General features: G+C 46.0%; 1 protein-coding gene across 1 annotated transcript in view; it reads right to left on the bottom strand.

The window, feature by feature from the left end:
• bmp7b (bone morphogenetic protein 7b) overlaps window positions 1-13,087 on the bottom strand; it is a 30,817-nt gene extending 17,730 nt beyond the window's left edge. Inside the window, 1 exon segment of the mRNA XM_042099137.1 lies at window positions 12,335-13,087. Within this exon segment, the coding sequence (XP_041955071.1) occupies window positions 12,335-12,734 (400 nt within the window). The 5' untranslated portion in view covers window positions 12,735-13,087.
• Between the last annotated feature and the right edge of the window lie 423 nt (window positions 13,088-13,510).

The following is a 13,510-nucleotide window of genomic DNA, read 5'->3' as shown; positions in this document are numbered from 1 at the left end:
CGGCAGCCTAATCAATCTTCAAAGCCCGCGACCTCGTGGGAGGGCGCATACCCAAACCGCTCAATCTGGCCCCCGCCTCGGCCCACCTGCCGGCTTCCGCCCACCCGCAGGGGGGCACGTCACCCCTGCCCCCACCCCGACTCCGAGAGGCCCACCTTCCCCTTGCTCCTGAGAACCAGGAGGCTTTCTGGCCACCCTCACCAGGTGAAAACGCACACGACAGAAGCAAATGCATTATTGCATGTGTTAACACGCGTGCACATGTGCCGCCCCTAAACACTCTCCAATCCAGACTATTCTCATTTGCTGTTCCCCGTTGATGGAACCAGAGCAGAGGCGTCCCTCTCTGTCTTCAAGAAGCTCTTGAAAACCCAGCTGTTCCGAGAGTACCTCCTTTCCAAACACATGTAACAACCCGACACACCTAACATGCACTTCTACCACCACCTCCACCAACTACATGCTAAAACGTAAACGTCTGTGCTTTCATCTTCTGGTAGAAGTATTTATGGTTGCATTTATTGTTATCTAAGGTCTCCTTAACCATGAAGCTTGAATGTTATTCTTCATTTTGTAAGTCACTTTGGACAAAAGCGTCTGCTAAATGAATACACACTAATGTGCTGTAAATGTATGAGTCTCCTTGCTTTCTGTTGGAGTGAATCTATGCACATGGCAAAACATTTGAGTAAGAGAGAAAGAATGGTGGTGAGTAAGAATGAGAGGAGGAGAGGAGGAGAAGAGGAGAAAGAAAGAGAAGAAGAGGAGAAAGAATGGTGGTGAGTAAGAATGAGAAGGAGGAGAGGAGGAGAAAGACGAACGCAGGAGGAGGCCCATCTGGAGCTGCACAACACTGTTTGCCGCACTGACTCTCATGACATGTGACAGTTGTCCGATTACCAAGGCGACAGTTTCAAACAGCGAATCCTCCAAACAGCCCTCTCCTGCGCCGTGTGGCCAGCAGATCCCCCACCAGCAGGACGCACGCAACAAAGCTCACCAAAATAACAACACGCCTCACTCTCTCCCCACTCCTGCTCCCTCACCAGACAACAGAAAAAAAAAGAAGGCTGAGCAGAACGAGTATGATGTTTGTGCACGTGTGCATGAAAGAGTGTGAGAGAAAGAGAGAATGTAGTATGTGTGTGTGTGTGTATGCATGCATGTGCATGTGTGTGTGTGTATGCATGCATGTGCATGTGTGTGTGTGTATGTGTGTGTGGGAGTATGGTTGAACAAGACAGATAAAGAAACTAAAAAAATGATTCTTCTAATTCCTTCATGGGATTTAAACATCATACATAGTCCAGCCTTACATCAAATCATCATCCAAAAATGTATAAGCAAATAAGATGGTTGAAAGAGCCGCAGAGAAAGACAGAAAAAGAGAAAGAAAATAAGACGGTCAGAAAAAGAAGAGACGGGCCTGATTGCTCAATGTTTGTCTATGGTCTGTGCTAAGTAATGGCTAACTGCCCGCTGCAGAGTGATAACCACGTTAGAACACTTCCTGCCCAGTGGCGACAGATGATGACATCAGCGCTAAGTGATGTATTTGTATTGTTTGAACGCCTCACAGTTCTCACTGGCTCTGGAGGCATAGAGGAGGCAGCACAGAAATGGCAGGGCAATTAAATTCTGGAAAACAACCCCTAAATATGTCTCTCTCTCTCTCTCTCTCTGTGTGTGTGTGTGTATGTATGGTGTGCGTGCGTGTGTGTGTAGGTGTTTGTGTGAGTGCTTGTATTTCATTTATGTCTTTCTGTGTGTGTGTGTGTGTGTGTGTGTGTGTGTGTGTGTGTGTGTGTGTGCTGTGTGCATACAAAAATGGTAATTGCTGGTAAGGGCATTGAGTGTTTGCACTCGAGGCTGTTAATCTTGGAGATTCAGTGCGTGTCTGGCCCTTCCGACACCCTCTTTCACTCCTACCTCCTCCACCATTGGGGCGGCTTCCGGCCGTAAAGAGGCTTGGGCTTCGGGCTGCGCTCCACCACACGCCTGAGCGACTCTTATGAAAGTCAAATTGACATGGCGCTGAATGGTGGAGATGATTGAATGTGGGATACAATCTGAGCAAACACTCAGACCTCTAGTGAGTTAATGTACGCCCCCCCCACCCCCTCGCTCTCTGTGGACAGTACTGGACGTGTAACTCAAGCCACGATGCTGATCTGAAATCAGTCTGGGGCTTTTTGATGAGCCTAACGAGTAAGTCTGGAGGCCGGAGCAAAGCCCAACTGGGGTCAGTATTTCTGTGCTGAGAGGCTTTATGACCACGGGCCCAGATGTCTGTTAGTCTCGTCTGGCTGCCTGGCTCTGCTCTCTCTCTCGTCCCCTTTTCCGATTCTGCCATCTCTAATTTAGCAGTCGGGCCGGCCGCCCTGGCCCCGCCTACTGCACCCAGCCAAGCCAGCTCTTATTATAGGCCTCAGGAGACTTCACGCAGTCTACGCAAATGTTTTCATAATTTATCCCCCTCTCACAACACACACACACACACACACACACACGCAGTCATCCGCACACATGAACTCACACATCCACATGCACAAGCATAACTTTTAAGTATACATCATTACACAAACAGAAATACTCACAAACTCACACAAACACCTGTGTGACTACCCACTCTCTCACACATACTCAGACACACACACACATGCACACACACACATAAACATGTGTGCCAACACTGATGGTAACACATTAAGTGTGCCCTCTGTTTTAAGAGCTTGTTGTTTATTTAGTTTAATTAGATCCAGCCTCTTTAAAAATAAATGAAATTTCAGCGTGGAATTCCAATGCCACTCCAAGCCTGCGGCTGGAGTCTTTCCCAAATAAACTGAAAATAAAAATTGCCACATCAAATCCATATTTCACACTAAATTGGCATCATTTTTCAGCTCTTGTCATAAAAACCTGTACGCGTACAGTTGTGGCTGAACTTTAACAAGCTTTGATTTGGCTCTCCCTGACCCTCCTGAAATCTGGCATTACAGCACTGCCTCATTGCCACTTCATGTTGGTCTGACCAGAGCTACTGAGGTGATAGCTGTCATATAACTGCAGCCCATAGATTACAATAAATATGTTGATATTGATTATATAAACGAACACATATGTTATTGTAGATGTCTGGCAATGTTTATCTATTCATATCCATCCATTTGAGATGAGAGGTCACAGAGAGTGTTGAAGGAAAGCAGGGGTACTGCAGAGATCTACTTAGGAACACTGTGTGTGTGTGTGTGTGTGTGTGTGTGTGTGTGTGTATGGGTATGGGGATCTGGTTTCTCTCCATCTCCATTTCTCCAATCCTTCTCCATTTGGTTCTGAAGCCCCCACAACCACCACCACCCCCCTGGCCCAACCTGGTGTCCTCCGCAGGTCTGTCAGCACTCAGTGCCAGCCTGTAGCTGATGGGCCGGCCGGCCAGCAGCTGGGTGGTGCGCTGGGTCTCTGGTCCCCCTCACTCAGCAGCCCAGCGGCCCGAGAGAGAGCCCAGGGGGTTCGGCTCTAAATGGGGGATGTTGTGTTTATTTTAACAATGCGCTGGCGGGTCACTGGGTTGCTGCCTTTGCTCTGGCCCGCATCTGGGCTGTCTCATAATGGAGAGTTTACGCTACGCCACCTCAGAGGAGAGATGTGTGACTGTGGATGTGTGGATGTGTATGATGGTGTATCAGTACGTGTGTGTGTAAACATTAAATACATATAGAATGCATGCACACACACACACACACACACATACACACACACACACACACACACACACACACACAGAGCACACACACAAACAATGATATACACTTAGCCTTATACAAAATCACACGCCGGCTAGCTACTCTGCGAAAGATCTGCCATGGCCGCCGAGCTGTTGCTGACCTGCGAGCTGCCTTGCCAACTGCAGACTAACGTTAACGGTGAAGAGCTGCAATCTCACGGAGCAACAAACGGTCGCTGTTAAGTCCACCCATAGACTATACAGTCTATGAGTCCACCGAATTGCAGATCTACACGATCGCCCAGTACTTTGGACTGTGCTTCCAGTCATCTCCAGTCTGCAGTCTACAAGGCCCAGCTTCTAACGTTAACGTGATCTCCAGACTGCCAGTGAATTCACCGGGTTGGTCAGTTGCTAAAGAACTTTGTTGGCATTGCATCTGTTGTGAAGACAGCTCTGTGGGCAGTTTTCAAGGATCATCATTGCCCTTGGACATTTTCAGCTGGTTTGATAATTGGACTAATTTTAACATCACTTTTCCCCCTTTTTAAATATATTTTCTTTTTTTTATTTGTTTATTTGTTTTGTTGTCTGTCTTGTATGTCTTGGTGTCACGGGTACGCTGGCGACTACGCCGCTCCATCCGGCATCTTTTGTCTTGTTGTTATGTGTCTTGTTTGTGGAGCGCTTTGGGTTGCACTATGTGCATGTTAAATGCGCTTTAAAAATAAATCTGACTTGACTTGACTTGACTCTACAAACACCTAAGTACAAACACAGGAACTTGCATTGAGGCTCCTTTGTGTATACTGTTGCCATGGCAACAATTACTATCACCATGGCAGCAGAGTGATACAACATTCCCTGGGCTCTGGGCTCTTACCTGCCTCTTGCCGCAGCAGCCCACCTGCACAGAGACCCACAGCGCCGAGCCAGTGGGAGTCCAGCCATCCCTGAGGCAATGCATGTGTACGAGACTCCCTGTCTAGACAAAACTCTCCTCTGCTCTTCTCTCGTGTTTTCTCTTCCTCAGCTTTTTTTTTCCAAAGACCTTCATCCATGTCGTCTAATGTCATTGTTTGATCTGTTGTTTGTATGAAGTTTATTACATTTGGCTGGCACTTTCTTCATACATTTTTCAAAGCTCTTTAGATATATTTTTGAATAAAACTCTGAAAATTGGCAAAGGGTTACATCAATATTGACTCTACAAAATTCTTCTCTTTTGTGCCTGGGGGAAAAAAAACTCTCCTGTTTCCCCTCAGACTTCTCACTCTCCCAGAAAGACTGTGTTGGTAAACCTGAGTTAGGTGCCTGCAAAACTGCGACTTCTTCCCACTCCTCACACAAGTGGGTTACAATGTATGTCCCAGTACACTGTACAAAACTTCACAGGGGCACGGGGGCCAGAGGATGACTTTTTTAGCAACACTTCTAAGTTCACTTCCTCCACATAAATGAGAGGAGGCAGGTTCAAATGCCTCTCTGGCACACAGGACCTGCAGAATGTTATTTTCTCCTTTAGAAAAGCGAGGGAGTTGACTCCAGGGAGCCCATTTTAGCACGTGAAGTACTGATCGTGCAATTCCAGAGCATGAAAAACAAAAACCCAAAAGGAGAGGGGAAAGATATCGCTTTGAAAGTGTCAAGGCCAGGGGAAACAATCAGACTCAACAAAGGGAAACAAATGCCGTCAAACACTTCCTCTCCGCTCAACTGCCCTTGTAGTTACATGCAAACAGAGCCGCTTCTCTCCAATGCTGATAACTAAATGACACAAGGCTCCTTTTATCTCTGCACACATTTATGTCTCCTGAATTTGCTTTCATCGCTTGGAGTTTACTCCGTGACGTTGGACTTAAGGACCTTTGGCACTCTGCCTTGGCTGCTGGTAGGAGAATGAAGCATGCAAACTGGAATACCACAATGACTGGTAAAACCTCACTACTGGCCCAGAGCAGAGCAGTGCAACTTCAGAGGGCAATTACGCAAAGCATATGAGGGAAAGATGATGGAAGTGGAACAGATTGCTTTGGAATGGCTCTCGAATCTCATTACAAGGGGATCAGAGGAGCACACTGCAGGAAGAGTGCAGAGAGCATGGAGGGAGAATGGGAGAAGAGTGCGGTTGTTCTGGGCTGGATTGTAGAGGGGGGATTGTTGAGGACACTGGATTCTAATGAGATGGGGGGGGGGGGGGGGGGGGGGGCAAAATGCTGGGGATGTGGGCGAGCAGGGGGTCAATGTAAGCGTAGTAGGGTGAGAACAGGAGGGACAGGGAGCGGGGAGACCTCCGAGAGCAGGGCAGGGTGGGGGTGGGGGGCACAGGGTGGAGGGCTGATGTGAACAGGGCAGGGAGAGAGGGTGAGAGGAAAAGAGTAGAGAGAGAGGGGGGTGCTGAGATCTGTGGACTTTGAGGAGATAAAGTTTCCCCACACAGCTGCTTTGGCCCGCAGATGTAGAGAAACATCTGTATTAACCTCTGGCTGTGTCCCAGGGGCGGCCTGCTGAGGGCTGGAATGTAAGGAAGGCCCTTCGACAGGGCTAGGAACGAGAGGAAAAAGACAGAGGGAGAGACAGACAGAGGAGGGGGGGCAAACAGAGAGAAATTAAATAAAACAGGAGGAGAGCTCTTCAGAAACAAGAAGCAATTTGCTTGAGGGCATGTAAGAGGAAAGTGGAATGGATTATGGACAATTAATGTGTTACAAACCAGTGATGCAAACATGATGATGATGCCTGCGTCAACAGACGTCAACGTGACATGACATAGTGCTTTACTTATCTCCAAACTTCCCACTATCACTGTCAACTGTTCCATGACCAGCCTGATACTTACTCACTAAAACAAAAAAAAAGTTAACACATTTACAACTGGCATCATCACCACTCTTCAAATCACCACCATGACCAACACTAGCTGTGCAATCGGCCCAAATCACAGCCACCCATGATGCCCCTTTCCTGTAGGCGCATGAGTAAGGACACCGTGGCACAGCTCTCGACCGCAGCCGAAGATTAACATCTCCGAGCGCCATGACTGAGCCATGATGTAAACACTCTGGAGCGGCAATGTGTGTGTGACACAATGCTGCCTCGATGCCAACCCCCCCACCCCCCCCTCATAAAAATCCAAACAAATTTTGCAATTACAATGTTTTCCTTCCTCTCAACCACTCCCCCCCCATACACACACACACACACACACACACACACACACACACACACACACCACCACCACCTCCACTCGCCTTAACCTGCCACTTAACACACAGGACCACAAAACACACAAAGCTACAAACAGTCTCACTACAGTGGCTGCCACTGGTGGTATCTCCGCAAGTTTCTCTGTGGAGATGTTTTGGGGATCAGGGGAAAGAGGAAAGGGGGCAGACAATGCCTCGCAGCGCCACAATAGCTGCACAACATCCACCGCAATTAGCAACGTGACTCACTCAGTGTGTACTCAGCCCTGTGGTGCAGTGGTTCAGGTGCATGAGGAGTGGAGGAAAACCTCTTTCTCCCTTTCCTTTTTCTTCATGTCTTGTTTCATTTCTTGCTCCCTCCGTAAATAATACAATGTACAGTGGGAAAGAGCCACAGGAGAGGCAAAGGAGCAATGGTTGGCAGAGTAAACAGGAGGGGGGCTGACTGCTTCAATTGTTTCATTTTGTTTTCCAATTATGTTTATTACAGTCTCTCCCACATCTGGCTGAAATCATTAGGGAACACAACTGCAACCAACATGAAGAAACCTCTGTATTTTTTTATTTTTTTTTATCGTTTAAATTAAAAAAAGTTAAAACATTTTTGTTCATAATGCATGTGCACAGCTGTGCCAAAAGCAGCGCTTTATTTTACAATGGCTTCCCCCTGAGACTGCAGTGGAAGGCAGCTGATTCAAATCAGCAGTATTACCGACCCCGGGACCCATTAGGTTTTCTTTAATAACTCAAATGCCTTGAAGCAAGAGCTGTTGTTCCATCTCCCCCTCTTGCTCCCTCCCTCCCTCTCTCTCTCTCTCTCTCTCTCTCTCTCTCTCTCTCTCTGTCTCTCTCACTCACTCACTCTCTCATTCCCTTGCTCTCTATCTCTTTCCCTTCATCCTATCCGTCTCTGTTGCCTATATATACACAATGGACACAGGCATCCCCCATTAAACATTGCATGAGACCAGGGCACAGGATGAAACTGTGACTAACACTCTTGATAACACAGAGGAGGAAGGGAGACAACAGACAGCAAACAGCCTCATAAATGTCTGCATTGCGATGTGCTGACTGATGCCATGAAAGGTGAGGGCACGACAGGAGAGGCAGGGCATGCCAACCGACAAGCGCCATCCATTCACTCCCAGATCCTCCCACTGCGTGACCTGCTGGCAGTGGGCTGGGAAGTGTGTGTGTGTGTGTGTGTGTGTGTGTGGAGGGGGGAGAGGGGGTATGGGAAATACAAGTGACCTCACCGCTACTGAGTCAGTGGCTTGGACCGGGTAAGCTAAGACCGTGAGCCAAATCAGCCAGCTCTGAAACGGTGAGCGCTAGGCTAAGTGGCTACTGTAGGATGTAGTAGTAGCATTGCTGGATAGCAGGTATGTATGCTAAATCCTGGGGGGGGGTCATGCTACACTACACAACAGTAGCTAACATGGAGGCCTAGCTAATTGAGCAGCTATGATTCTCTTGTTCTGACCCACTTTCCCGCTTCACTAGTGACTGCCTTCTGTCTCTCTCTCTCTCTCTCTCTCTTTCCCCCTATGGATTTCAATTTCCCTCCTTGTTACTCTGTCTTCCCTGTACTTCATCTTTCCTGACGGCCTTATCAATTTGACCTTATTTAACAGAAGCATACTATGTCACACATCACACAAGCAGGGCCTGGCGGCCACATTGCAGATAAAAGCTAGTGACTTAATGTCCTTAAATGTTACTCTGGGCAGAGTAAAGAACTTTGCTATGCCCACCACCCTCATCCCATAATTCCTGTACCACCCCCTTTCCGACCTCTCCCCTTCCCAGACCCGTCCCGACACGCTCGGCTGAAGAGCGGGTGTGAGTGAGTGTGAGTTAGTGTGTGCGTGCTTGGGGGAGCAAATATCACAAAAGCTAAACAATAACTAATACTGCAGTGAACTCTAATGACCTAAGGTGTCATAAAACATAACAGACACGCCTAATTCATGTGTATGGGTAGCTGAATTATTTGTTTGACAAAAAACAGCAGCTTTTTTGTTAGCTAGAAATAGAAAAAACTTCAATGTAAAACCGGCTCGCTCGTTGAGAACACATCCCATCAGCTGCTGTCAACCACAAATCAATATTTTTCAGAGTGCCAGCTAAACCAGATATGGAGAGAGAGAGAGAGAGAGAGAGAGATTTGCTACTCAGCATGTTCTTTGTCTTTGTAGGTCTGCTGTAGATCTTTCCAAAAAGTGTAGAAGTTGTCCAAGAGAGGCTGTTCTTGCACCCTGGAGCGCTGGGTGCACGCCCTCAGTGGCAGCGCGTGTTAGCGTGCTGCATGTGCCGTTTACATTCTAAATGTATGCCGTAAGCCATTTGCACAGCTGGGCTTTTTACTGAGGTGACTCAGAGACAGAGCGTCCCTTGCCCAAGGGTCCCAAAAACAGAGACCCACCCCTCAGCACACAAAAAAAACACCACCAAAACCCGCTCCGAGAGGAACTCTTAACACCACACTAAGCACAGTCTCAACCCTCGTCTGCACAGTAAAACTGACACGGAGACACACAAGGCTCATTGCTCAATACACAAAGTGCACAGTTGCTGTGTGACACTAAAAAAAGACCAATAAAATGACAATTCACAGGCCTGCAAATTCACAGCCCGGCAAAAGCCCAGATAACATTAATCATAAACTGGGCTGCGTAAACTGTCTTTGTTTTTTTCTTTTGTCAGGTCAGGGGAGAACTTTTGATAATACCCAACCATCTCGTGGTAAAACCTGGATTCTGGGAGCTCAAAACTCAGACTCCATCTTCACCTCTTCGTCTTTTTCGCTTGCGAAACACTTGTCGAAAATTCCTGTCTTGCAAAACAAAGCCTCTTTAAGGCCCGTCTCTCTCTCACCCTCTTTCTGCAGCTTTTTAACAGGAGTATCTGTGAAATCAGATACTGAGCTGTTGTCATAATATTTAAAAGAGGGAATGCCACCCAGATTCATTCAGAAAAAAAGAGGCAGCTGTGGAGCATAACAGACACACACACACACACACACACACACACACACTTTCCACATACCATTCATGAAGCTGCTGAGAGAGAGAAAAAAATCCACTCTATAATTGTGTGATTAAAATAAATGACAAACGTCCCAGCCTGTAATTTCAGAACAGAGATCTCAAATTAGACCCCAAAAAACCAATGAATAAGATAATCGGAGGAATAAACATTGCCGTCTGGGATTAGGAGTTTTTGCTGTCTTGACCATAGCGTTTTATAAATCAGCGCGTCTTCTGCCAGATTCAATGAGACCTCAGATCAGATCGCATCACGAGTTTCGGACAGGAGCGCCACAAAGCTTCCATTCTCTTTGGGGGAACACGCTACAGCTGGCTGTGACATCACAAAGACAAACGTCCATTTAAGTCTGGCGTGTGACATGGATAATTTGATATGTTGAGAATATGAGGGAGCATGGGGCCTGTTGGAGTGGACCTTTACTGAGAGAACCATGGTGTTAGCAGTAAGCTTGGCTTAGGCTTATCAAACATAGAAAAGTGACCAAATTACATAAATATTATTATGGAGTTAAGAAGCTAAAAGGGGCCTTGAAAGCACTTGATGGTCTCCCTAAGTCTCTGTTCTGAGTGTTCTTCAGTCTGTTTTAAATTTTTGTCTCTAACTGATATGAAACATCTTTGTTATGATTGACTGTCAGGCTTATGGGTCACAGATTTGAGAGGAACGAAAACATTGGTATCATATGCCTTATTTCACCGACCTCAGAATCTTTCTCTCTTTCTCTGCACAAAGTGCACTGGCCTGGGAGAGAAGAGAGGCCCTTGACTTTGTGAGCCGTTGTGGTCAAATCCATCTGTGTCAGTGAATGTTCAAAATAGGCACAATGCAGCAGTTGCCTCAGTAATTACACATTTCAGAATAGGAAACGCTGTCACCTCCCTTTCAGTTGCCAAAACACACCAACAATCATCTTTCCAGGATTAATCAGCTGCAGCTCTGAAGTCATCTTTTGGTCTGCCCTATCATTCAGATGTCTTGACTTTTTTGGCTTAACTTCCCACATCAATGTTACCTCTTACAGGTCAAATAAACCTTATTCTCTTGTCAGTTGTGCTACAGACAACCTTTATACCACATATTTGTCACGCTGAGATATCACACACTGCAGAGCAATGTTTTCATTTAAAGTTGTTAAAGCATATGATATGACAGGTGATGATGGTGTTTATTTAGTCTAAGACATCCAAAAAGAGCAGTGGATAAGATAAGACAGATGGTTAAGAAACGCTCACTTGCCAACTACAAGTGATTTAAAACAACTGTGGACTTCAGACTCACTAAGATAGGGTAATTTTATCTGCCCTTTAACGGAGGTTTCTTGCGTAGATAAGAAAGAGTTCGGGGAGACTGCAAGTGTCATTCTTACAAAGACCGAACACCTGAAAACTGGCGACTGACACAGCTGTCTAAGAGACAAGAGACGGCACGGAATGTGACTCTGCTGGAATGGACTAAATTGCTACACTGGGCAAATATAAGTGTTTACCAAAGCAGGAGACTGAGAATCACGCCAAGGTTACTGCGTTAGGGTACTCAGATAAGTGGCCTAATAAAATCACTCATTAAATAGGCCAACGGAAAAAGTATTTCGGAGATGAAATATGCGAGCTATTTGGCACAAGACCACACAGAAATGAGAAAGAATCTCAAGCTCCTAGTAACCTGTTATGTTTCAATAACCTTTTCTAATTCGGGAAAAGTGTCAACCATGTCTGGCTTAGTAAAACAATTATCTTTGCCACTAAAATCAACAAAAACAGAGCACAAAATTGCTTTGCCTGTGATCACAGATGTATGGTAACACAATAGACTGTTAGCGATTGTTATTGTGCTTTTTTTTTTTACTATGCGTAAAAGTCACTTCTCTTTCCATTTTAAGAGGCATTATGCAACGATTTCCCACTACTTGAAGCAGGTTTATATGTAACTACTGGTATAATATTCGAATTAATTCGCATGATATATGGCCATGTGAAGGACAGATAAACACACCTGTCGTTCCAAATAACCGCCAATACACTATTCATTTCTGTGGTCCGGGCCAGACCACCACGCCATATAATGTAAAATCGCTTTCCCAATACTAGCCTACATTGCCAAAATACATGCGTTAGCGTTATAGTAAGACTATTATCATTGCCAATTTTAATGTTGTTGTTTGTAAGGTTTTTGCATGGATTTTCAGTGGGATATTTAAATTGCTACAATTCTATCCAAACTCCTCACTGCTGCTTCAAGACACAATACTTACGCACGCCATAAATACACTTTTTTGTATTTTTGTCAGTTCAGTCAAAAGTAACGGCGTTAGTTATTTAAAACAGCATCGCTAGACATGCAGGTGACCTACCTAAATTAACAAAGCTCATAACCATATCGGCGTCGTTAAGAAAGTTGTTGTCTTGCAGAGTCGCAATTGGCGGCCCTTGCGTCGTGAAGACAGGCTTGAATGGATACGGGTGTCCATCCTCATCTCCCTCCGTGGACATGGCATTGTAAAGGTCCAGCATGAACATCGGTGCGGCGTTGTGCTTCCCATGGAGGTGCGGCCGTGGTCGATGCGGCAACCCAAGTATAGACAGAATCTCCCGCTGCATCTCTCGCCGCTCCTGACTCTTCAGTCGCCGGTGGATGAAACTCGAATGGACTTCATTGTCCAGGGTAAAGTTCGTGAATACTGTATCAGCCAATACACAGTATGCCCATACAAGTAAAAGTGCTGGAGTACTTTTATCCAGCAATACAGCCATGTTTTATCTAATCTAACAGGCTACTTAGCTGCAATGATAATGAGTTTAAAATATTTACCTTTGTATGTGCTTAACTACCCGAATCAACTCCTCATCCTCATTTTCATTTCATACTGAGGGACGAGTTCCCTCGCTGAAAAAAAGCCACAATACTCTCCACTCCACCACGTTATTGGTTAATCCCTGAACATCAAACACCGCGGTCACCTAAAGACTGTTCGGGTTGTATATTGGATGATAGCATCCACTCTCGCCCTCAAGAGTATCTTCGCGTAGGCTAGTCGGTGCTGTCTCTCCTCTAGCTCACGCGTACCTCTGGAGTTTAGATGAGTTGCAGGGAGTATGATGCCTGTTCGGGGTTCACAGAAACTCCGAGGAGGCGCTATCTGCTGGGAGGGGCAGATGAGAAAAGCGATTAGCGTTCGTCTAAAGCGCGCTACCGAAGAACTGCGTGAACGAGCATGATAATGGTGAAGTCAAAGGCGACACTTAAGGTTATCTTCATAGACGTTTATGTTTCACTCATGTCAAAAATCTACCGCATATCTTACAGTCAGCTGGTTTCTCACCCACACCTGTGCATTTTATTGATGTGTGAATAGGTGAATACCTTTTCTTCTCTTGCCTCTATACTGTTTAACCCATAAACAATCTGGATAGCGCGCATATCTTCGTGAGTGATAAAGGCTACAACTTAATAAAATAAAGACAATAATAATTTCGGTGAAGCACTAGGCTACTATATTTTCACAGAACACCATTCAAAACTGTTAAAA

The sequence above is a fragment of the Alosa sapidissima genome, chromosome 7, assembly GCF_018492685.1.
Source record: "Alosa sapidissima isolate fAloSap1 chromosome 7, fAloSap1.pri, whole genome shotgun sequence".
Classification (NCBI taxonomy): domain Eukaryota; kingdom Metazoa; phylum Chordata; class Actinopteri; order Clupeiformes; family Clupeidae; genus Alosa; species Alosa sapidissima.
Note: the sequence above shows the minus strand (reverse complement) of the source record. Positions and strands in the feature narration are given on the sequence as shown.